This window comes from Vitis vinifera, chromosome 13, assembly GCF_030704535.1.
Source record: "Vitis vinifera cultivar Pinot Noir 40024 chromosome 13, ASM3070453v1".
NCBI lineage: Eukaryota > Viridiplantae > Streptophyta > Magnoliopsida > Vitales > Vitaceae > Vitis > Vitis vinifera.
In genome coordinates, this window is record NC_081817.1 from 23,607,078 (window position 1) to 23,634,611 (window position 27,534).

The 27,534-nt window shown below is 29.4% G+C and overlaps 2 protein-coding genes across 2 annotated transcripts in view; both read left to right on the forward strand.

Annotated features, from left to right (window-relative positions):
• LOC100266981 ((-)-alpha-terpineol synthase) overlaps positions 1-27,534 on the forward strand; it is a 55,847-nt gene that overhangs the window by 318 nt on the left and 27,995 nt on the right. The window lies entirely within an intron of this gene.
• Positions 5,439-7,949, forward strand: LOC104877907 ((-)-alpha-terpineol synthase-like). The gene is made up of 7 exons (XM_059742036.1): positions 5,439-5,703; positions 5,783-6,050; positions 6,289-6,667; positions 6,770-6,988; positions 7,064-7,202; positions 7,305-7,553; positions 7,653-7,949. Exons 1-7 carry the CDS (start codon positions 5,473-5,475, stop codon positions 7,947-7,949), a joined length of 1,782 nt encoding a protein of 593 aa, XP_059598019.1. The 5' UTR covers positions 5,439-5,472.

Sequence of the window (27,534 nt, forward strand, 5' to 3'; positions counted from 1 at the left end):
TAATAAAATACTAATTTTAAAATATTCTTCTTAATAAAAGAGTTTTTTTATTTATTTTATCTACTTATTTATTTATTTATTTATACTTTTTTTATATATAAAAATTTAGAAAAATGCATTTAGAAAAATCCAAAATTTTTTTTTTAATGATATTGTTCAAAAATTTATTTGTTTAATAAAAATTGTCCAAAAATTGTTTTGTAAATAAAGTTGTTCCAAAAATTAATTTTTAGTAAAATTGTCTAAAAATATTTTTTTCAAATGAATTCTTTTTCCTTAATTAAAATGGGATTAAAAGTGTTTTTCAGAAATAGAGAATTTAAATATTTGTTTTTTTTCTAATTAAAATTTCTTTGGCAAATAAAGTTATGTCATTTTAAATAATTTATAAAAATTACTCTTTTAAATGAAAATAAATCTAAATACTTTTGTAAATAAAATTGTAAAAATTCATTATTTTCCAGTAAAAGCAAATAAAAATAATTTTTCTCCCCAAATTGAAACTTTGTAATAAATTATTTTGATACAATAAGTGTACATAGCTTTTTTTTTTTTTTTTTTAATTGAATACAATTGGAATTGAAAAAATAAATTGATTCTTTTTTATAAGTAAATGAATGGAAATCATTAATTCAAAAATCATTTTTAATAAAATCCTTTGAAATTTCTTTAAAACTTTTTTTTAATATCTTTCATTTATTTGATTCAATAAATCATTTTGCATAATCCTCTTATTATTTATTTTGTGTATTTTTGTAATTAGATTTCAACATTGTTTTTGTGCATATTAATTTTCATCATGACTTGTATATTGATTATTTTTCTTGGTATTTATAATTAATTAATTAATTGCCACAATTTCCTCAATTCGTTTAGTAGAGGTCGTACGTATACGGGCTTAGAGGGGTGCTACGGCTCACCACCGTACCTTCCCAATGAGTAACCTGACTCCCAGACCCAGACTCGGTTTTTCACAGACCTGTTTTTTTCTTCAAGAGTCACACTTAAGATTTTTCTTTCTTATTTTGTTTTTCGCTTTAAAAATAAAATAAAAATAAGTGGCGACTCCAAGTCTTTTTCTAAAAATCAAATTTTCACCAAACAAAATAAAAATCGAGCTAGCCATTGAGTGGGAACGCATCAAACAAAATGCGGGGTCCATAGATAGACCATTAACTTTTGCAATCTATCTATATGTTACAATATTTTTGCTAATTTTTACCTTTTTCCATGGAAGAAATAATAATACTATGCTTTTGGATTTTCTAATTGTATCTTTGAAATGTGCTTTGCCCAATAATTTTGATATTTTCAAAAGTTTGACTAAATTCAAATAGAATGGTTTTCACTTTTTTTTTTTTCAACTCGTATAAATCACTTTAGAAATTAAATATGACTCAATGTAACATTATTTTCAAAATAAATTGCTTTTGAAAAAGACATATTTTTAGCCTTAGTTTTTGTGTACCATAATGATAACTCCTAATTTTGTCATATGGTACATTGTATTTCAAGGAATTCCTAGTTGTATACTTAATAGGATATACCATGCATTAACTTTCATAATTTATCTAGATGTAGTATTTTTGTTAATTTTTACCATTTGGATCTTCTAATTGTATCTTTGGAATGCTTCTCCCAATAATTTCAAAAGTTTGATTTAATTCAAATAGACTATTTTTCACTTTTTTTTCATCTCATATAAATCACTTTAGAAAATAAAATATGACTCAATGTAACATTATTTTCAAAATAAATTGTTCTTAAAAAATACATATTTTGGGTCTTAGGTTTTGTGTATCGTAATAATAACTCCTAATTTCTTTGTATGGTACATCATATTTCCCTACATACTCTAATGGTAATTCATAATTTCTTTGTAATGTATAACATTTTTTTTTTTGCATATTGTGATGATAACTCATAATTTCTTCATATGGTACATCATTTTTCAAAAGAATTCCTAACTACATGTTCTTAATAGCGTACATCAATTTTCATATTTCTTTGCATATAGTGATGATAACTCCAAATTTCTTCATATGGTACATCATTTCTCAAGAGAATTCCTAGTTGCACACTCTTAATAAGATACACTAACTTTCACAAATCAATCCTTATAAACCAATTAATCTACATGTTAAAGTACTTTGAACAATTTATTACATGATTAATGCAATGAGAATAATATCCCAACTTACCACTTTAGTTAATAAATGAGTGATGTTGTACAAAAGTTTGACTCACAAATTTTAAAAATGGTGCATGAGTTTTTGAGGGATAGATGAAGATATCATTAAGTAACTTAAGTGATAGATGATTTTACATGCATCACTATTTTTATTATCATTTTTTAATTGCTGACATGTAAGTGATGATTAAATGTTCTAAATACCAACTCAAAACCACTAAATTTTATTTAGTAAAATAGATTTGGCTAACCACTTAATGCAAATCATGACGAGTGAATTTTAAAATTTTATAACTTTTTTTATCTCATGTTTATAGTTTTTACAAAATAAAGATTTTTATTATTTAAATCTTTTTTTAAGGATAAAAATCTATTTTCTTTTAAATCAAAATATTTATTGTTAGTTCATTTATTTAATAAATTTAAATTTCTAACAAAACTCCATTTTAATTCATTTATAAGAAATATATTGAATCAAATTCTATTTAATTAATTTATGTTGAAATTGAATTTCTTTTATTTAATTAACTTATAAGAAGCATTTTTCCATTCAAGGATTACCAAAAAAACCAAAAGTATGATTATATTTCTTTAAATGCATGGTTTTAATGAAAAATAAAAAATAGTGAAATAAATTAGGAAATAAACTATTTTTATTTATTATGAACTCCTGATATTATATAATTTTTTTTTTTATAATTCTTGTTGTGATATTTTATTCTAAAATTTATTTTTATTAATTTTCTTATTAAAATTGGTTGCCAAAAAGTTTGAAAAACATAAAGTAGAAATTAAGAGAAAACAAAAAGCAAAGAATTTTGTTATCCATGAAAATTTTGAAAAACAAAACATTAACATGACGAAAAATACACTTCCCCAAACTTTGCCTAGTATTTTTTTTTCTTTTGGAAATTATTATAATTTCTTTTTCTACCTCATTTTCTATATCATCCAAGGAAAAATGATTCTTCTAAGAATTTTTTTTATCTATTTTTAGCATTTTCCAATCAAACATACCCTAAACGATTTTGGTTAAAAAAAGTATTATGATGAATCAAATTGGATAATCCATTAGTTTGCTTATTATTAATTATTTATAATTTATTTATTATTTATAATTAATTTATTTGAATTAAGATGAACAACATAATAATAAGAGTGATGAATTTATGAGAAGTGTATTAAATCATTTTTAAATTAATCAAAGTGATTTTTCATTCAAAAAATGTTATATAATTAGTTTAAAGTTAGATTTTTAAAAAGAATCATTTTCAAATTTAAGTTGTTTTATTCTCAAATTTACCACTTAAACCTAAGATTATACCAAATATTTTTCTATTTTAATAATTAAGGTTTCTCGATCAAATCCATGAACTTCATATAGTTTGTTAAGTAGATGAGTGTAAATCAACTCAAATTAAAAGAATCATATTTAATCCTTAGGTGCTTAACAATAATTTGACATTCACTTTTCTAATAATTTAAAATTTTTAATTAAATACTTGCACCATTTTTTCTTATGAAATTAAAATTCAAGAAAGACTCTTTCAACTATCATCTAATAAAAATGCTTATTATTTTTATTTTTAAAATTTTTCAGGAAACCAATCTTAATTTTCATTCTTGTAATATTAGTAAATTGATTTCATCACTTAATTCAAATTTTTATTAAGTTTATTTTTACTTTTCATTTTTCTTTTTTTTTTGCCTCTTTCCATTCATTACCTTTATGGTATCTATATTATATTACTATTCTTTTACTTCTCCATAATATTTTTTTGAATATCTTATTTTATGAAATGATAATCATGTACTCTATCAATATATCATATAGCATGCTTTAAGTTAGACTCCATATATTGCTTGAGTATTGTTAAGTGTTAAATCTACTTATTTTTACATATTAAAGTATCTAAAATTTTTATTATAATGTTTCCTTTTATTTTATATAATTAAAATAAAAATATTTTAAAGTTACTAATTTTAAGTAATTTAACAATCCTAAAAATACCATAATTTATTGTAATAAAAATTGTGGTAACTAATTATATGATTAGTTAGAAAAAGATTCACTTAATTGTCATTAAGAAAATAACATTAAGTTGAGAAGCACAATTAAAATTTTGCTAAAATTATTGGAGTTTTATTAAAGCTTATATCTGTTTACTATTTATTTTTCTTTTCCCACATTTCTTTTATTTTTCATGAAACCATTATTTTTATTTTAACACTTAATAAATTTTTTACTTAATTTAAATTTCTTTTTTCCATGAATGTGTACTTTTACAATGTATGTATAATTTTTCTTCTTTCAAAACATATCCGAAATAGTTTGAACAATTTTCTATCCTTCAAAATAGGAAATTATTTTCTAGACTTAAAAAGACATGTGGTAATTTTTTGAAAATTATTTTAAAAACAAAAAACTTATTCTAAAAATAAGACATTTTTGGAAAACATATTTTAATTATAATAATCAACAATTTTTAGGAGACTTTTCAAAAAATAATTATATGAGAATTATTAAAAATAAATCAGCATAGATAAAAAATATTTTTAGGAAATATTTAGAAACACATAAAACAAGTTGAAATATTTTTCTTTAATTTATTTTTTATTTAGTTTAATTTTTTTTTCATGAATGTTTACTTTTACAATGTATATATCATTTTTCTTCTTTTAAAACATGTTGGAAATAGTATGAATAGTTTTCTATTCTTCAAAGTTGGTACTTTCTTAAGAGCTTGTCCTAAAAACAAGAAACTTGTTATGAAAATAAGATTTTTTTTTTCTAGAAATATATTTTAATTATGTTTTTTTAAGGAAATTAAAAAAAAAAAGAAATTATACAAATATGGAGAATTATTAAAAATAAATAATTACAGATAAAAGTTATTTTTAAGAAATATTTAAAAACACAAAAAATAAGTTAAAAACATTCTAAATCTCCAAACATGCTTTTATTTTAAAAATATTAAAAAACTGCTTTTCAAAACTTTTGTAAACAAACCTAATAATAAAACTCTTTTTGAATATTTTATTCTATGAAAAGATAGTTATGACCCGATCAGTACAATATGCTTTGAGATTCTTTATCTAAAGGCCGACAAGCTGGGTATACTTTATACAATCTCACGAAGATTCAGCTTGGAATAAATCTTACTAGCATTATTGCAAATTTGACATAATACTATTGCTTAATCTTACAGCAAACATGGGAGCACATGACCACAAATTCTATATATATCTGCTGGCAATGTGATCCAGCTTGTCCCACTCCTATGGCTCTTCTGACGCTTTCTTCAAACCCTTTTTTCACTTTTACAAGACTGCAACCTGCAAGCCGCTTCTGCCGCGGAAAATCGCAGGGTGTTTGCATTTCTGGTCCAGTCCAATGCACGGGTGGGGCTAAAACTAGTAGCCAAACTGCTGTGATTGTGAGGCGAACCGCAAGCTACCAACCTTCAATTTGGGACCATGATTATATCCGGTCACTAACGAGTGATTATGTGGTAGGTGCTAAATTTTAGTACTATTGTTCATTAATGGACTCAACTTGATTTTTTGACGGATATAGTGTCTTATATGCAGGGAGAAACATATACAAGACAATTGGAGAAGCTTAAGGGAGATGTAAAGATAATGCTTGGCCAAGTCGGGGAACCTTTGCATCAACTGGAGCTAATCGATACCTTGCAAAGGCTTGGAATACATTATCACTTTGGGGAAGAAATAAAGAGAATATTGCATAGCATATACAACAACTACAATAGGAATGATACATGGAAAAATGGAGATTTATATGCCACAGCTCTTGAATTTAGACTCCTAAGACAGCATGGCTACCATGTTCCTCAAGGTATTAGACACTACCGAGTCCTAGGTTTAAATTTAGTCTTCACTACTGTTTTAATAATTTTTTCAGGCAGCGGAAAGAGGTACACGATCTACCAGGTAAAACAGCATATATAGGAAGCACTAGATCAATTAGTTGCCTAATGAGAATAGCATAAAGAGCACACGATTTTTGGGATTTTATAAATTCTGTGCGACATATTTATACTTCAGCATAATTATTGTCATATTGAATGTTGCAGATGTTTTCCATATTTTCATAAACAAGATGGGGACTGTTAAGCCATGGCTTAATGAAGATATCAAGGGAATTCTATGCTTGTATGAAGCTTCATACCTTTCCGTAGAAGGTGAAAATATCCTAGAAGAGGCTAGAGATTTCACAAGAAATTTTCTTGAAGAATACCTTGAGCGGACTGTAGATCAAAATGATCTTACTGCGATAATAAACCATGCCATGGAGCTTCCGCTGCACTGGAGAATGCTAAGGCTAGAGGCAAGATGGTTCATAGATGTATATGAGAGAAGCCAGGGCATGAATCCCATTTTACTTGAGCTTGCTAAACTGGATTACAATATGGTGCAAGCAACATACCAGGAGGATCTAAAACATGCATCAATGTAGGAGTGAGCATATTCTCATTTTCGTGTATAGTTTAGCAGCTACAAAGTATTATCAAATTCTAATATTGATATCCCCTCTTTTGGGCCTTACAAATGTAGGTGGTGGAGGAGCACACGCCTCCCAGAAAAATCGAGCTTTGCTAGGGACAGATTGGTGGAGAATTTCCTTTGGGCTGTGGGATTTATATTTGAACCTCAGTTTGGATATTGCAGGAGAATGTTGACAAAACTCATTTCGCTGATAACAACAATTGATGATGTTTATGATGTTTATGGGACATTGGATGAACTTGAGCTCTTTACAGATGCTGTTGACAGGTTGGTGGTTTCTGTATACTCCTTGTCCTTTTAATTTAATAGAGGCTGGGATGCTAGTTTTGTTTCCACTGTCAGATGGGATACCAATGCAATGGAGCAACTTCCACAATACATGAAGATCTGTTTCCTTGCTCTCTACAACTTCACTAATGAAACCGCTTATGATGTTCTTAAAGAACACGATCTCAACATCATTTCATATCTCAGAAATGCGGTAACATTTCAGATTAAAAATTCAGTCCTCTTTCTATAATCAAATGGACGAAATTTCCTGTGCAAAATATGCTTTTGGCTCATTATATGATTAATTCTTCAGTGGGCAGATATAACAAAATCCCAATTAGTGGAGGCGAAATGGTACCACGAAGGTTATAAGCCATCTCTACAGGAGTATATCAACAATGCCTGGATTTCAGTATCAGGTCCACTAACACTAGTTCATGCCTATTTTTTCATCACAAATCCAATGACGGAGGAGGCCTTGGGATGCTTAGAGAGATTCCGCGATATAATCCGTTGGTCATCAACGATTTTCCGTCTTTCAGATGATCTTGGGACATCATCTGTATGCAGCCTAATTATCAGAGATTGCTTTAGTTTATTTTCTATACTAACAATCCATCATTTAATAATAATAATACTGATACATACATTTTTTTCTCAGGATGAGTTAAAAAGAGGAGATGTTCCTAAATCCATACAATGTTACATGTATGAAACTAGTGCTTCTGAAGACGATGCCCGCAAATACATAGGCTTCTTGATTGATGAAACATGGAAGAAGATGAATGAAGAGCGAAATCTGAATTCTCCCTTCTCCCAAACTTTTATTGGAATGGCAATGGACATTCCTAGGATGGCTCAATGCATATATCTGTACCGGGACGGGTATGGTGTTCAAGACCGTGAGACTAAGGATCACGTAAAGACATTATTCATTGAGCCTATTTCCCTTATATAGAGAACCCATGTCCTTCAGTCTGCGATGTGAATGTGATCTAAGCTTTTTAGAGTTTGGATGTGGTAGAACTTGGTAAATTTGTGCAAAGGATGTTTCCCTGAAGTTCAATTGACTTATTTGGTTGGTTTGGTCTTATGTTCCTCAGCTGTTAGACTGATTTCTTGTGAGATTCACCATTAGGTAAAACAATAGCAGAAAAATCCACACATAAGTAATCCAAGCATCTTCTTGAAGGCCATGGTTGATATTGATGCAATCTGTAGCCTTGCACGTAGAATTAAAAATTATTTTTAATTCTAAATCATATCAATGTATTGGTTCCACGTTGACATCAAACTTCATCCTTTATATAGAACATGATATAAGCAAGAGGTGTGCACAGGGTTGGTTGTGGAGCCTTGCCACCAAATTCACATATATAATATGTGTCTTTATTTCAGTGGAGCTGTTGGGAGGTGTCCATTAATTGATTTATAAAATGACATGTTTAATAAGTGGGACTAAAGTAGATTCGGTGAATTAAAATATCCGATATTACAAAAACATGTCGGTGGTTGAATTTATGAAAATATCAGAAAAAATTTTAGAGAAAAAAATATTAATAAGATAAAAAAAATAAGTATTTGCTGGAATTAAAGTTTGGATGCCTTGATGAGTTGACCCAGTCCAATCCAACAAAAATGAGAATATGGGAGTTAAATCTGTCTAGAAACTCTCATTATGTAATATTAAAAAAAAAATAGCAAACGAAAAGTTAAGACATTTGTGCTATGGAAATAGAGTGATTATTAATTTTTGTAATTATATTCATGATTTGGGACAGAGAAGTCGATAATGAAATAATCAATCTAAATTTTGGACATTTCAAAAGGCAATATGGAACCTTATTTCCATTTGTAGTAAAAAAAATAAAAAATAAAAAAACCTTTAATAACTAAGAAACAAATAACAATACACTTAATTAAATTATTTTACTAAATAATTATATACATATATATATGATAAATTTTATAGTATTTCATGAAAATATTTAGAAGCTGATTTTATTTGTATAAAAAAGAAAAAAAATCATTGAGAATATTATAAGAATGACTTCCTATTTTCAATAATTAGTCAAGTAAAATTAAAAAATAAAATAATTCAAATATATTAATTCATTAAAATTATATTTCAATATTTAATTTTTATATAGACATACATAAAATCAGTATATATAAAACATCTGAAATATTTTTCATAAGAGTAGCTTTGCCTAAGTAGAAAGGGGTCACACTACTATAGATCTTTAATTCGGGATCTATATTTATTTGCACTTGTGATGTATATATTATTGATTGAAGGGAGCAATGCAAAATGAAATCATGCATCCCTAAAATATACAAATATATTGGTAATTCGATTTTACAGATATATCGGGGTATATTAAGGAATATCAATGGATATTTTGACATAAAATATTAATAAGGGAAAAAAGAATCAAAACTCATGAAAAATATTGAGAAAAATTCTAAAAATGATATAATAAGTAATAATAGACATTTTAAAGTTATTTTATTAAATAAAATTATATATGTATGATATAATTTATCATATTTACTAATAATATCATATGTATGGATAAAAAATATAAATTTTATAAGTGTATATTTATTATTAAGTTATATCAAATATTATTCAATAATAGTATCGTGATATTTAATTATAATATGTTTAGTTTTAAAATATATTTAATATTAAAACCATGATCCATTTAATTCAATTGTAATTAATGATATAAAATAAATATTGATATATGTATAATTTTTTTAATATTTAATTAATATATTAATGATAAAAAAAAAAGATCAATGAAGAAAATGATTATAATAATTTTTATATTTTTGGTAATCAATTAAATGAAATTTTTTCATTTAATTATAGAACAATTATAATTAATTTATTAATTAAAATATCTTTTTAATATTTTGTTTTTATAATGACCGATGGTCTAAGTAGTCATCTAAGGCCAACCTTTTTTCATGGATTGCAATACCGAAATATTGGAGAAAAATGTGCAAATGAGAGATTTGCTATTGAATGCCTCTAGATTGCCTCTAGATTGGATACGGAATTCCAATAATATCTTAATAGAAGGACGCTTGATTGCATATGGAATGCTGTTCCAAAAGCTGCCGAATGCTTTATTTAAAAAGATGCCCTATGGTGTTACACCCAATTATTATTATTATTATTTTTCAGACACAACTCAGTGTAATATTACTGTTCATTGAGTCATTGAACGTGATCATAATCTGGATCTGGGTCCAGGCATGATTACTTCGCATAAAATATTAACGAGGCGATTCACTATGACCATATGTTATCCCTAACGCTATCTTAAGGTGAGAAAAGAAAATGCTTAGATTAATTTGAGTGTGATGTAGGAGGATCATATCATTTCAGTGTTTAGCAAAGATAAAGGTGATTTTAAGTAGCTTTATTGATATTATTGAATCAATTAAATTACGAATTGTGTGATTAGAAAGAATCATAAACAATGGGAGAAAAAATACCTGGGGTTCTTATTATAATTACTTGAAAAATAAGTACAACAAGAATGGAATTTAAATAGGTTTACCATCAAAGAAAATAAAGTGGAAAATATTAATTCATCTATACTCCCAAATAATAATAATAATAATAATATAAAAAACAAATAAGTTTACAACTGGAAAAAAAACATCAAAAGTTTGCTAACCAAAAACTGAAAACATGAAAGTGGACACAACTTGGTAAACTGGTTTGTAATTTATAGGAAAGTAAATTACATAAGGAGGATATACTTAGTATTGGAAGATATACTTAAGGTTGTGTTGGCTCAAGATTTGATGGCTTAAGAAGTGAACTTGAAATTATGTGTACTTGAAATTTAGTGTTGCCGTAGGAAGCACACCCAATGTATTGGATTGAGATTTGGTATAATTTAAATTACATAAGGAGATTGATTTAGAGTGCGTTTAATAGTAATTCTAGAAAACATTTTAAATGTTTTTAACTTTTTTAACACTTAAATGATAAAAAATTTTAAATATTAGAAATGTTAAAAATATTTTTTAAAATCAATGTCAAACAGACTCTTAGAGTATATTTGATAGTGATTTTTAAAAAAAATTATTTTTCGAATATTAGAAAGATTAAAAACATTTTTTAAAATCGCTATCAAATATACTATTAATATCAATTGTAGTCAAATGATTTGTGGATCATAGTTGGAAGAAGGCTCTTCTAGGAAATGATTACAAGAGAAGGCCTTAGATTTGGCCAATTGTGTAGTTTTGAACTAAACTCACACATTTCTCTATGAGTTTATTTATTTATTTATTTATTATTATTATTATTATTATGTTGTTATTGTTGTTATTGTTGTTGGTGTTGTTGTATCGTATATTCAGAGTGCTTATTACATTGTTATCTTTTATGCATGAAGCTTTATACATTTATTTGTTTTTGTTTTAGTGGAGCTTTAAGGGGGTGTCCATAAATTAATTTATAGAATGGCATGTGTAAACAGTGGATTTATCCTTTAACTTTTTGCTTATCATATAAAGTTGGTATAATTATACTGAAGGTCAACCATATACAATTGATCACTAGCATATTTGACTCTCCAATAAATTAGATTCAATTCTTATTACTTTCATCTCTAGATTATTGATACGTGAAGTTTGAATCAGTTTTATTGCAATCAAACATTTTTGTCTTGTAATTTATTTGACTCCCAACAAAGTTAAATTTAGATTTCTATGAATTTGTGGTTCAAAAAAATGAAAACAATAATTTAATCATAAATTTTGGAAGATATATATATATATATATATATATATATATATATATTACTACAAATTTTAAAATTTAATCTTTTATTGCAATACAAAATCGAAATATTCGATTCTAATGAATTTTTGTAATTAAAACCTTAAGACATAATTTAAACTCTTCTAAATATGCACTAGAATCAACAATTTTAGTTCATTTTGAAAAATAAAATATTAGAATTTTATACTATTTTTCTAGTTAAAAAAAATATTAAGAAATTAATATCAACAATAAAACTCACATTAATTCATAAATCTGAATAAACTTAAAATAGAAACAAATGTTAAATTAAAAAAAAATCTTATTGTATTTTCTTAGCAGTCAAATTTGGGAAATTCTAATTATTATCGAATTACCAATTTTCTAACTAATATTGTGAAGTACCTAGAAATATGTTTTACTTTTTTTTTTTCAATTGATTAGTTTTCAAATTAAATTTAAAAAAATATTATAATTAATTTTATATGCATTTTTAACATGAAAAAAAATATTATTATACATTCAGAAATGAATAAAGACAATCTGTTTAAGACTTAATAATATTCAATCATTAATAAAAAAAAAACTAAAGATATAAATACTTAATGATATTCAACCCTTTTTAGATTTAAGTGAAACTCAAGTTTATTCAGATTTTAAATAAAAAAATAAACACTACCTAAGTTCCACACGAAAGGTGAATGCATTTAAGTGGGATTTTAATTAAATTGAAATTGATTAAGCCAATGCTATGACTAGGCCACACGAGTGTTAAATCTGGTTTCTACTTTAATTAAGCCTTAAAAATTGAGGTAAGGTCTATGCATTAGTATGAAGGGTTTAGCACTTAATTTGCATTAAGTGTTTGAAACTATAACACACCTCCACATCATAGTTTTAATTTTGAGGATTTGGGTTTGTTTTTAGGCTTTAGGCTTCAATTGGATTCTCCATTTGAGTTTAGGCCTGAGTTTGGGTTCATGTGCTCTACTCCTTGGGTTGTAATTTGCCTCACTTGGGTTTTGGCCTTTAGACCATAGCATTTGGGCTTCTATTATTTTGATATTGGGCTCATTGGATTGGACTTGGACATTAGATATTCTTTTGGGCCATCTTTTATTTGATTTTTGGGCTTTTTTTTCTCTTGGGTCTAGAGTATTGATTGTTGGATTTCGGCCTCTGTTTTTTTATTTGTTTGGGCTTACATACGACTGACTTTGGCTGTGTTTTACTTTGTACATGGGCCCATCTGTGGACTGAGATTTGCGGAAGAAAAAAAGGTTGGAAGCTATAAAAGGGCAAAAAAAAAAATCATAGGGCACAAGGGGTGGGCCCATGTATTTTTCAATTTTTTTTAAAATAAAACCCATAAAAATAATATTTTAGATAAAATTACAAAATATTTTTAAATAAAATGGTAAAATCCTTTTTCTTTAATAAAGTTGTATAACCTTTGAATGAAAATAGGAAACCCTTTTTTAAAAATCATATTTTTTTTATAAAAGTAAAAAAAAGTATATATATTTTCTTAAAAAATAATAAAATTAAAATTCTCTTTTCAACAAAAATAGGGATAAAATCTCTCTGTTTTTTTTAATTGTTTTCTTTATATAATTTTGAAATTGTTTTTCTTAAAAATAATAAATTATAATTTTTTTTAAAAAAAAATTGAAATAATTTGCATAAATCGTAGAGTTTTGTTTTTTTTGGGAGAATTAGCTTTTGAGGGTAGATGAGCCTCCAAATTAACAAAAGGTGAATATAACTCTTTAAATTGAGTTGAAGGATATGAAATAGTAATGGACAAATATACCCTTTAAGAACACATATAAAATATTTTATAAAATTAAGTTAAATAATTTTTTTTCAATAATTTTTTTTCAAAAATACTAAATTAAATAAAAGTAGTTTTCAAAAATATTAAATTAAATAATTTTTTTTTCAAAAATATTAAATTATTTTTTTTTCAAAAATATTAAATTAAATTAAAGTATTTAAAAAAAATATTAAATTAAATATTTTTTTAAATATTAAATTAAATAAATTTTTTTTTTAAAATATTAAATTAAATAAATTTATTTTTAGAAAATATTAAATTAAATAAAAATATTTTTCAAAAATATTTTTATTTTAAAATCAACAAAGGGCATTTTTGGAAATACTAAATGATGATATCCTTCAACTCAATTTCTATACTTTCATTGAGTCTTGGGCTCAATTTGAAGAGTTACATGGACCTTTTGTTAATTTGGGGGTCCATCTACCCCCAAAACATAATTCTCCTTTTTTTTTTTTTTTTTTATAAAATTGAAGAACTTTCTTTAAATAAAACAAAGTTAAAATCATTTTGTAATATAACTTTTCTAATAAAATTACATAAAAATCACGTTTCTAAAATCAGTACACGATCAAGTACAACGATACAACTGGCCAAATTTTAGAAGACTTTTTACGGGGATGGAAAGGAAATATTTTAAAATAGGAAATTTTTTTATTAGAGTATTACTTTGAAAAGAAATTAGGATAAATTTAAAATTCAGAAAACTAATTTCAAGTCTCACTTTATATATATGACAATGCATGAACATGTTTCACCTTAAAGCAAAGGATGTGTAATTGAAAATTATTACTACTAAATTGGTCATCAAAATTGTGAATGCTCAATTCAAAAAAATTGAATTTGACAAGTGATATGCCATATACCTTGGACATATGACATGCAATTTAAGAGGTGATATGGAACAAAATTTTGAAGGCTAAAAAATCAAGTTTGAAAACAATAATAATAATACGTAGATCCAAAAGAGAATTAAAAAGGAAACATGGTTTTTATCAATAAATTTCTTAAATGAAAGAAGACAATCAAATTTCTTGTATTGAGCAATCAAATTTAGGAATATGAAACTCAATTCCCATGTTCCATGTATATATAAAGGTAACCTTTTTCAATTCAAATATGATTTGAAAGCTAAAGTACAAAGGCCCTTATGAGTCACATCAAGTACCAACACATGCCCTTCACTACCTTGAAAGGTCAACAAAGTCATTATGGGGATCTTAAAGGTTGAAGCATGCACAAAAGTCCCTATAATTTTGTGAAAGCAGATCAAATATCATACACATTCTTTCCACCATGAACAAAAATCAATAAAGTCTCTTGAAATAAGTCATGTTAACCTTTAAACTTCAATCCCAAAAAAAATGCTTGTATCATTATCTTTGGATTATAATCTAAATGATCAAATTAAAGAAAAAAATTATTTTGTAAAGAGCATTATTGCAAAAGATTATACCTCCCATTAATTTAATACAAACAATGTTGTTCATATATTTTTCTAGGAAACTTGTGTTTTAATGAGGCCATTTGGGAAATATATGGTTTTCGGAACCCAATTTTATGAAATTTGAAAACCAACTTTTAATGTGAAAAGTTATATATTTTTCATGCACTCTGAGCCGACTCCATATTTTGTGCCAAGATTGGCTTCCCAGGTCTCTAGGTCAGCAACATCTTTGAGTCTATCTCAGCACGGGCCGAAACTGAACTGCTGAAAAACTCAAAAATTAAAATTTGACCTTCCCAAAAAAACACCCTAGCCGACAACACCTGTAATGTCCTACATCTAGGACTTTCCCTCTCTCTCATTTGATACCCATTTCTCTTATCTTTCTTCACTCCGTCATTGAGGCGAAGCAGAGAATCGTGTATATTTTTCAAAATTTTCTCTCATTTCAGTTCAGAAGCCCTTAATCCCAAACTCCAATCTACACTTTTCTTTCTTCAGCCGCTTCTCCTCTCAAAGTCCTGACCATTCGTACCCGATCGTCCCAATTTCCTCATCCCAGACTCCAATCGCCTATATGTTTTGATTGAAATTCTGGTTAAGGCTAGCGAACCAGAATGGAAACGACAACTGTGATATATTGGCTTCATGAAGAAGAAATCTCCTATTTGTCTCATTGGGTGGAATTTTGCCCTAACCCCCACATAAAATCTTAAGGTAATTAATTTTTATTTAGGGTTGTTTTGATTTTTTTTTTTTCAAATAGAGCATAAAAGCGATTGTGGAGTGGTAGTTGCAATCCCAATTTTGTGTGCATTGGTGAGGCCATAGCTTAAGGCGCATGTGGATTTTGGACGACATGATCAGACGCTCGATCTTTGTCTTTTTGTGGATTGGAGATTCATGAAATGTAAAATGAAAGTGGTAATTTATTTTTGATTGTCAAAAGAATTTGTGGAGATATATAGAAATTGGGTGGAAGACCTTTTTTTTTTTTGACATTTTTAGACTGAAGGTAATTATCGATGACTACAATTAGGTAAGATCATCTTCTGGCGAAAAACTTCATAATTCAATCATATTTGTTAAGACTAAAAATAATAATAACAATAAGAATTAAAATGAATAAATTATGTGCTAGTTAGTAGAAATTGTTGGTAGTGTTTGTGAATTTGTAATGTTTGTTGGATTGTGAGGGTACATCTTTCACAAAGCTAGTGTGGTTTGATTAACATGTTTGTCTTTATTGGGAATGGTTTCATTGTTGTAGTCTTTCAAAATTTCTTTGTAGAAAGGCTGAATTTTAGTGATGATATGAAATAAAACCATTATAATCTCCTTTGAGTAATATTTAAAATATCTCATTATGAAATTTTGTAAGCTTGGCTTTCACTAATTATATTAGATTAATCGATCCAACCATTATTATTTCTCCCTTTTGCGATAATAAAAACATTTTATCTACAAAGGAAGTGTTTGCAAATTGATTTGATGTTGGAAAGAGAAGAGATAATGGGGGATGCTGATGTTTCGAGGGGAGTACATAAGGGGTTTCGAATAGATTCTTATGATCTCATTAACATGATCAATTTTGGGTAATCAGTGATTGGGAGGATCACTTTTGAATAGTGACTTTATCAATCCTAGGTAGCTGTTTCATCAACCATAGGACCTACTTTTGTCCTTGAATTTCGTTCTAGTTTGAAAATTATTCGATATATGTCAAACTTCTGAACTCAGTGCATAATTGACTGAATTGTCAATGACATTGTTATGTTCTAAAATATGTTTTTTAGAATGTTCTACTTTGGTACTAGACTAATGCACTTTAGGTACTATCTTACTACTCTTTAGATAGTAAGGTACATTTCGTTACTACCCTTAATGCAACTTGGACAAAATTTTGCACTTCTGTGATGAAGACACAATTCTTTCATTCATTGCATTACAGATTGGAGCATGACATTATTCTGTTATTATTGGCTAGTCAATTCGTAGCTTAAGTAATCATAACAGTTTAAAGATACCACCTTAATGCACCTTAGGTACGACCTTAATGTACCTTAAGTACTACCTCAAGGTCCTTTAAGTACTACCTTAATATCCCGAAAGTTCTACCTTTAGCACATTGTCTTGACATTTGTGAACCTGCTCGATACACCTGATCAGAGCTTGGCCATTAGCTTTGTAAACCATACATAGTTACTATGTGAATCCATTGTACTACCATGGTCAATGATGAGATGTATCTTTGGAAATACAATTCCATCCTAGTTTGACAACGAACCAAGAAACGAGACTGAATAGATAGTTTCCTTGATTGAGTATGGCATTATAATGTTATAATAGGTTGGGCATCCCATTGACCTTAGGGAATACCTTATTACACCTCGTTCACTACCTTGATGTGACTAAGTTACTACCTTTAGGTGCCTAATGTCACGGACTTAGTCATTCACTAAGCTCGTGTGGCACTTAGGCAAGTCAAGACGCTTGATCTTGCTAAGTCAGCCTTGTTCCCAATGCTTAGCTTGCTAGGCTAAGACGCTCACGACTCGAAAGTTTAAGAAGCTTAGTAGGCAACTCTTTAAAGAATGGAAGCTCTTATTAACTCAAGGAAGCCTTTACAAGTGCTTGGAAGCTCACTTGCTTGGTTAGGAAGTGATTTGGGTGGTGCCTTGGCCAAATGAGGGCCTTACCTATTTATAGGCACCAATGAAACTCTCTCGAACCTTAGAGGGTTCCTTACAAATCAAGAATATTCTAGAACTCCCTACACTTATCTATGTACAACCTTATGTACAAGAATATACAAGAAATCTCTAGAATTATCTAAAAAGCCCTGGACTCCTCTCATGTCTTCCACTATAGTGTAGAGATGTGTGGACTTTTCTAGACATCTCTAAAACCTTCCATACTCTTCCCACTAATGGCTTAGTGTAGATGGCTCCAAGAGTCTCTAGAAGCTTATTGGGCTCTATATAAGCCCATGGGGAGGGTTATTTGAAGCATCCTGTGACACTAAGGTCATACCTTAATATACTTAAGGTACTACCTAAGTGAACCTTAGGTACTACCTTAGTGAACCTTAGGTACTAGCTTAGTACACCTTAAGGTACTACCTTAGTGCACCTTAGATACTACCTTAATGCACCTTAGGTACTACTTGAGTGTATCTTAGGTACTACCATTGTCAACCTTAGTTTTTACCTTCAATCATCTTAGGTAGTGCGTTCATTAAGCATGGGTAGTTACTTTATAAATCCAACGTAACACCTTTGTCAACTAGGTTACCTATGTATGCCATTGAATTCTAGCTTAGTTTGAAGATTTGACTATATATATGTCGGACTTTTGGACTCAATAGCAAACCATAGTATTAGAATTGTCTATGACAGTATTATGTTCTAATTTTTTTTTTTATGTTCTCCTTAGGTTGTAACCTAATGCACTTTAGGTACTACTATAATGCATTTATGTCCTATCTTACCACTCACTAGGTACATTGCTTACCATTCCTTAGGTACTAAGGTCCATTTGAGTACTACCCTTAATGCACATTGGAGAAAATGTTGAACTTCCGTACTACAAACACAATTATTTCATTGCATTACAGATTGGATCATGGATTTCTTATGTTGTTATTGGTTGCTAAATTGGTAGCTTATGTAACCATACCATAGTGAAGGTACTATTTTAATGCACCTTAGGTACTACCTTAATGAACCTTAGGTACTACCTTAATGTACCTCAGGTACTGCCTTAATGCACTTTCGAGAAATTTTCCTCTTAGGTCACTAAAGACACAATTCTTTCATTGCATTACAGATTGGAGCATGACTTTGTTATGTTGTTATTGGTAACTCAATGTTGAGCTTATGTAATCATACTAGATGAAGGTACTACCCTAATGCACCTTAGGTAGTACCTTAATGAACCTGAAGTACTACCTTAATGTACCTTAGGTACCACCTTAATGCACTTTCAAGAAATGTTGCTTTTCAATCACTGAAGACACAAATCTTTCATTGCATTATAGATTGGAGCAAGACATTGTTCTGTTGTTATTGGTTACTCAATCAGTTGCTTATGTAATCATAACAAATTTAAGGTACCACCTTAATGCACCTTAGGTACTACCTTAATCAACCCGAGGTACTACCTTAATGTATCTCAGGTACTACCTTAATGCACATTAGAGAAATGATGCTCTTCTGTCACTGAAGACACAATTCTTTCATTGCATTACAGATTGGAGCATGGCATTGTTATGTTCTTATTGGTTACTCAATCGGTAGCTTATGTAATCATAATAAATTTAAGGTATTACCTTAATGCACCTTAGGTACTATCTTAATGAACCTGAAGTACTACCTTAATGTACCTCAAGTACTACCTTAATGCACCTTCGAGAAATGTTGCTCTTTTGTCAATGAAGACACAATTATTTCATTGCATTACAGATTGGAGCATGGCATTTTTATGTTCTTATTGGTTACTCAATTGATGAGCTTTTCTATCAACTCTTCCATTAGGTATTTGTAGCAATCATCAACAAAATTAATAACGTTTTGGCTAAAGGAAATAATGACGGCTGCCACATGTTCACAAGGGATTCCTAACATCTACCAACCCCTACAAGTACATGTACGGTTCATAATGTCTACATTCAACAAGGCCCTCCCGATTCATACCCCAAATACTTCATTCATGAACGGAGTCACCGGATACACCTCACCCTTTGCAATATTTTGCAACACCTTATCTTCAATTTTTAGGCCTATAGACCCTTTCCAATTGTTGGACTCTTCTTTATGCTTCACAAGTATTTCTAATAAAAAGTTACAAATAGAGTGATGTCTTTCATTTCGTAACCAAGCATTAAACAACTTGGCAAGGTTGGTAGTCATTTTATCCTTTTTTTTTTTTTGGAATTTTGACATGGTCCAATGGTGAGACGCATTTTCTTCAACCCATGTGGCTAAAGCATAGTTGTATTTTTTTTAGTTCAAACATGGAAATATTATAATCATGTTCTAACCTTGCATCTGCAATACTATCTAGGAATTGAAGTGCATTTTCTTTACCCTTGTTCCCTCGTGTGTTATGCTTGGACAAGAAACTACTATAATTCTCCTTCAAGTGACGGTAGTAATAGACATGGTTTTCAAGGCCAAATACCTCAAGAACACTACGAAGGAGAGCAGGATGTCTATCTGAGATAATAATAACTTCGTTATTTCCGACAACTATCTTCATAATTTTTTGAGCTCATCACTCCAAAGGCTAAGGGGAACATGGAGTCATTAGCATCGTAGGCGGTGGCTGAAAATAGCGCACCGCCATGTGGCCCACTCATATGGGCTGAATCAATTGCAATGATTGGTTGACACCCCATTAGAAACCCTTGGATGGATATTGAATGAGCAACAAAAAGCTGCTCAAAATGGCCATCATCGAAATAACTCAACTCAACGCTCGATCTCGGATTTGTTGCAAACATTCTTTCACCCATCCATGGCAACAATTTGTAATATTTTTTAGGTAGTCCATAAATGCGCTCCTTAGCCTTTTCTTTCATTTTCCATGCTTGAAGGTAAGTCAACTGGATGCCATATTGCCTTACAAAGTCCTTACAAATTTGTCAATTTTGGTATTCAGGAGTAGATCGAATGACATCATCATGCCCACAGAGGCATGAGTGGATCTCACTAAAGGTTGAGAGGAGGCAACATCTTCCAAGTAATGGTTATGCACATTTCGAAATGTGTGAACTTGAACAATGTTGGAATTCCCTATTGCATGAGCAGTGATTTTCCAAAGACAATCTTGAATTGTGCATACTACGGTCATGTGTTTTGAACTATTCCTTTTGTAAGAATATCGGAATTTTCCAGCCAAAAACATCAAATAGATTGCATCTCAAAACTCCAAGGCATTTGGGAAGGTATGTCCACTACCTGTAATTGAATGTTGGAACCGACTTGGTTGAATTTGAATGATATTTGTTTCAGCACATCTTTGGGAAAACCCAAATGACTCAATTGTAGGCGAGTCATTAGACATGTGCAATGACAGCTCGCCAATGGAGGAAACATGTGCCAAATTGGAAGCAACAATAGGTGTTGGAGCATTACGAAAAAGACACGAAAAGAAATTGCTCATCCATTGACGTATGTGTGAAAAGTGATTATACAAAACAGAAAATGATTGTGGGAAGCCAAAAGGTACCTAATAGGGGGAATGAAGCCATCACCACTTTTAGTACATTAGCAAACATAGGCGCGACAAAACATGTCGTTGAATTTGAACATATTGAGTATGTCGGCATCATCATGCAACGAGAGTAGACATGATGGGTCAAACTTCACTTACAAATCCAATTTCATTGAATTGGCCTCTAAGTTTAGTTCACCACATACTTTTGAAACAAATTCAAAATGTGAGATATTCTTGCTAATGACAATGCAATTAGTCCAACCACTCTTATATTTGACGGACCCAACAACAGTCTTAACAAGCTCACCACTTTCATGAATTTAACAAAACATCTCCTCTTCCATTTCCTTAATGATATAAAGATTTGTTACAAACAATACAACAACGAAAGATTGAGGAATTATGTATGTTGATTGCATTACTTGTATGTAGGAAACATATAAGCTTCACATACGCATTGTCGAAGCTTCCAACAACGAACTACCTAATTAAGGTTTAGACATGATCATTGGATGATGCACAAAAGTAGTGTGCAAGTGCAACTATGGTAGTACCTAAGGATCACTAACTTAGTACCTAAAGATTACTAAGGTTGGACCTAAGGTTAATTAAGATAGTACCTAAGGTACAGTTAGTAGTAAATCTAAGGGGAACCAAATGAACAGAGTAATCAAACACACAATGCCATGATCAATTGTATGTGGAAGTGAATACAATTTAATTTATGCATGGATTGAAAACAGCTCGTGGGTCCTATGTTTGACAAATTGACTCCCTTGGGTTTAAGAATAAGACAACTTATATTCACAGATGAAGTATCTGAATGTTCAAAAATGCAGTTTCTAGTCGTCACATAGGTAGTACCCAAGGTGGGCTAAGGTAGTACCTGATGTTGACTAAGGCAGTACCTAAAGTCAATTAAGGTCGTACTTTCAGGAAGATTAAGCTAGTACGTAAGGTTCATTTAGCAGTCGAACAAGGTTAACCAACTGATCACCAAAATAAAACACAATGGGCTAAGGTAGTACCTAATAGCTTGGTAAGTTCTATGCGCAATTGAGTATGTTTTATGGACGTAGCCCATGCAATGCCACTTATTGGTTATATCCTTGCCAAAAGGACTACGTAACATTGACAAAGGAATTACCTAATGTTAAGGAATGAAGTTACTAAGGCTAATTTATTCCTCACTAATATTATGATGGACATGTGAAACTTACAATGTCAAGTACATTGAGTGTCCAAATAATATAGGAAAATGGTACATATAAGTGTAATATATAAACATAGGGATGAAAAATAAATGTTTAGGTTCCCATGTATTTATAACAACATCCATGTCTAAAGCATGCCAAATCTAGTTTCATAATGCGTAGAACTCTACAATGTTGGTTAAAGAAGAAGTACCGATGGAGGCTTGCAAAAGAACCGTACTATAGGTTGAAATGCCTTCAATTTACAACTTCAAATGGAATTAGAAGAATATCACCTACATAAATGAAGCAAAGGATATGTCAAATTGCATATTGTAAGGAATTAAAAAGATGTTCAAATTTTATACTAAAACTTATCAACAAAGCAACTTTTAAGTAGCTTGTGCATTAAATGTCAACATTTCTAAGTCATTAAAATACTGGACCAAATTTAGGTCTTAGATCACATATAAATTGTATGGTGCATAGATAACAAAGTGGTCTTCCAACTGGCACATTCATTTCCTAAAAACTATCAATTTGGTTCTTTACATATTCTGAAAATCTCCAACTTTACATATTGAGGATTTTTAATGATATTCAAATTTATATGCCTTAAATTAATGGCAAAATCTTAACAACATCCATGCCTTAATGAATATGAGAAGTGAACCTTTTCTAACCAGCACACCACTTCTAAAAATTTGGTTAGCCATAATGAGAAGCAAGGTTTTGTTAAATCAACTTATTTTTTTAGGGCATTTTCATGAGGATGTGAAGTTTGTTTTGTTAAAGTAAATAAAAAAGCAAGTGAATGGGAACAAGTTTATGGTCAGCCATGGAGAGGAAGGTAGTTCTCTATTCTATAGAGGACCAAAACTAAGAACAATACCCATGGAGATCTAGCTCCTCTTCACATTGTTTATTCATAAAGAACCATTTATCTGAAGACAAGAGTCATAAAATTTTCATTTCTTCATTAAAGTCATTGAAAATTTAGTTCCTTCATTTGAAGGGTTACAATTATTACCTGCATATATAAAAAATAAATTTGACCAGATAATTTTAGTTGTTGAAACCTGTATCATTTTTTCTAAGCATTTATAGCAACTGCCTAATATTTCAAGTAATTTTATATAAATATATGAAAATCAAACTAATAAAATGATCAAATCTAGGTCATTTTGTACTAAATGGGAGCAGTCACACAGACAAACAAAACAAAAAATATATAGATCAAGAAGGTTGAACCCAACACATCTAAGAACCACTTCTCTGATACCATATCAAGCAACCATTTGTCCCAAATGCTTAAAACATCATGAAATGAACCATAAATACATAGGAATCCAACAAATGGACCTTAAATATTTTGAGAATGACTAGACATTGCAAAAGATCAAACTCAAATCAACGATTTTAATTTTTCCTAGTGGTTGGTGTTTGTGCTTAGTTGTGAAAGATCATAGTGACTTTGAGTGATAATTGTGATGGGAATGATGAAAAAGGTGAAGATGCTATCAACTTTGGCTGTAGCAGTGATGCACATGGCAGAATATGGGAATGAAAATTAATATAAATGTAGGCCAATTGCCATATCAAGATGAAAATGGCTATTGTAGAAATGAGGAATCCAACCCATTGCCTAATGCAAAATTGTGATGAACATGATCTAAACAAAGATTATTTCTTTTAATCTCATCAACTTTTTTTGTTGCAAAGATAAATTTTGGAAGATGAAAATGTTGATTCAGTTGGACTTGTTGTAAGGACCATATTTTTCGATAGGCAAATATATATTAACAACAGCTAATGACACACCAAAATACACACAATGTATAAAATAAGCACTAACAGGAAAGTAAATTGGATGCCTCAGGTAGAAAATAATTGATTGAGACGAGGTCTAGGGAGCGAGTGGAGAAATGGTGACAAAGAATTAGAGAAATGAAAATGACTTACTTAGCTTTGACTAAACAAGGGGTATTCTAAACTACCAAAAATAATGAATGACATTATGCAGGAAAGGATTGTCCATAGCTTTATGCAGAAAAGGATATTGTTATCTCACAAACCTCAGGAAATGTTTGTATGATTCTCAAACACCTTATGCAGTAAACCCTTCATATTGTGGTTGATAAGTTGATCTCCATTATAATTTTGTGACTTAACCTTTCCACTGTTCTTATATATATATATATAGTCCAAAGTGCATTTCCTCCATTCTACTTGCATTCCCTAGTTCCAATAATCTTATTAAGGAAATTTAAACCACACCATGGATACCAACACTTCCTATATAGCCTTTCCTATTTCCATCTTCTAAAAGGGATCTCTAAATCAATATCAATTACTAATCAACAAGAAGAGTAACATATACTAACCAAAATTTTTTGAAAGAATGGGACGTAAAATTAAATTAAAAAAAAATAAAACAAAAAAAAGAAAGAAACAAAGAAAACTTTAGCACCCATTATCCATCAATATCACAAAAGCCCAAAAAGCAAAGTAATTTGGAATGTAAAAATCACAATTCCAGAAGCACTTATTTCGCTCTCAAAAGAAATACATCCTCCCGAAAAAGTGTTATCTTTTGGTAATCCACTTGAAAACCTAATCCTCCCAATCTAAAAACACAATCCAAGAAATGGGTTTCACTAATGCATTGTTTCTAAACACCCAAAAAAAAACTCATTATGAACTCCTAGATGCCAAAATTTTAGCCACACCCAATTGAGAAAAAGACCCAGACAAACAGGAAATTTTAGTGAATGTGAATGCGAATGAAAAAAAGGAAAAGAAGGAATGAGTTACCTCGAGAGATAAAATCTAAGCCTCCAAACCCACAAAAGCGATTCCCTCTATCACTCACTTCTCTCAATGTCTACCAAAAACATGTCTTTCTTACTCCAAAACACTCACTATATGTCCCCTCAAATCTTACAGAAAAAATGGTATGATTTCTGACAGCAAAAGAGAGCAGTGTACGAAGGGACCTAAATGAGTAGTATTGTTCAAGATGTGGTTGGCTGGAAACACAGTGGGGTTAGGGCAAAATGAAAGCATGAAGTTTTGGGAAAATTGGTATGATCGGGTTCAGATGGTCAAATATTGATTTTTTTGTGTTTTTCAACTGTTCGGTTTCGGTCCGTGCTGACATGGACTCAAGATGCTACTAACCCAGATACCCAGAGGTCTAATCTCGGCACAAAATATGCAGTCGGCTCATAGTGCATGAAAAAGTATATAACTTTCCACATTAAAAGCTGGTTTTCATATTTCATAAAGTTGGGTTCCGAAAACCATATATTTCGCAAATTGCCCCATCAAAACACAAGTTTCCCTATTTTTCTTGTTATTTTACTTACGACTTCAAAAATTTAAATATAATATTATTTATTCAATGATCCAAATTAAATCTTTTAATTATACATATTCAGTCATTTAAATTCATTTATTAAAACCTTCATAAATCATAGAGTGAAATAATTTAATGAAAAAACATCAATGGAGAGACATGAAGATGGTGATAATAACTCCTAATTTTGACATATACATGTCATTTTAAAAGGCAATGATCACTAAATTGATAAAATCATACGCTAAGTTAGTCCCATAATCTTGACCAATTCCTATAACTCAACCAACATGCAACCTAAATTGTTACATAGTAAAACATGTGTGAGTTCCCAATTTTACCCTTTTTACATAATTGATCTACTATCCTAAAATAAAGAGCTTCAATTCTATAATTCTATTAGCAAACTTTGAGATATTTTTGAGTAATTTGGATCATTAAAACATTTAGGATATGTTTGGTTTTGTGCATTTAACAAAGAAACTACAATAAATGAATAAATAAAAAAGAAAAAAAAATGAATGAATGAATTTGAATTGGTTATAAGAAAAAAGAATACGGATATTTTTTAGAATAAAGCATGGGTTATTTGGATATGAGTTAAAATAATTATCAAATTATAAAATTGCTATTTTTTTTGCTTTATTAAGAAATAATTCTTTTTGAACACTTTTACCTCTTTATTTTGTTTGTTTTTAAAAATATCATTTTTCCAATTATTTTATTATTTTATTTCATGCAATAACACATTTATCTGTTCGGTTCATTTTTTTCCCCTTTTACATAACTGTTTTATTTCTCAAATAACTCATTCTTGCTTTAATTAAGGTTAATTTAAGAAAAAAAAACGCAACAAAAAAACATAAGAAAAAACCCCAGCAAAAAATCTCAACAAAAACCAACTTAAAAATCGCACAAAAAAGACAACAAAATAACTACAAAATCCTTAACAAAAAAATAAAATAAAATAAAATAAAAAAATTGAAAGATCTTGAAAAAGAAAGAAATATGAGGAAGTTGTGGTTGATCTTTATCCTTTTATGAGTTTGAACTTCATTACAAAATTCACTAGAAAAAGGGAGAGAGTATGGAGATAATTAGGTATCAAAAAAGGAAGAGATGAGATATTTGTGAGTAATTTGAGTCATGAATGGTATTATATGTATTGAATGTTCTAAAATATTATACATATTTATGATTTCCATGGTCTAATTATTAGATGTCACTTAACAAAATGATAAAAATAATAATAAAATAATTGTTTTAATAAAATATACTCCAAATATTTGGTTCTATTTATTAAATAAAGAAATTATAATAAATGAATGATTTTTTTTTTAAATTAATAAGAGGATTGTGGACCCTGCATTTCGGCTTGTGTGCTTCCACTCGATGGCGAACTCACTTTTTATTGGAAAAATGATTTATTTATTAGAAAATGACTTAGAGAGTTGCCACCTATTTTTGTTTTTATTTTTAAAAAGTAAACAAAATAAGAAAGAAAACCATAAGTGTGACACCTTACTTTGGAAAAGGTGGTCTGTGAAAAACCGGATCAAGGCTCGGAGGTCAGGTTACTTATCAGGAAGGTACGGTAAAGACCATAGCACCCCTCTAAGTCCCTAGAAAAATGGGTATCTAATAATAAAATGAAGCAATCATGACAATTGGTAAGAAAATCAATGGATACCTAGAAT

Coding starts and splice junctions, on each gene's coding strand:
- LOC104877907 (XM_059742036.1), top strand. CDS start 5,473: ATGGCTCTTCTGACGCTTTCTTCAAACCCTTTTTTCACTTTTACAAGA. Junction 6,051..6,288: donor TGGCTACCATGTTCCTCAAG/GTATTAGACACT, acceptor TGAATGTTGCAG/ATGTTTTCCATATTTTCATA. Junction 6,989..7,063: donor TTTACAGATGCTGTTGACAG/GTTGGTGGTTTC, acceptor TTCCACTGTCAG/ATGGGATACCAATGCAATGG.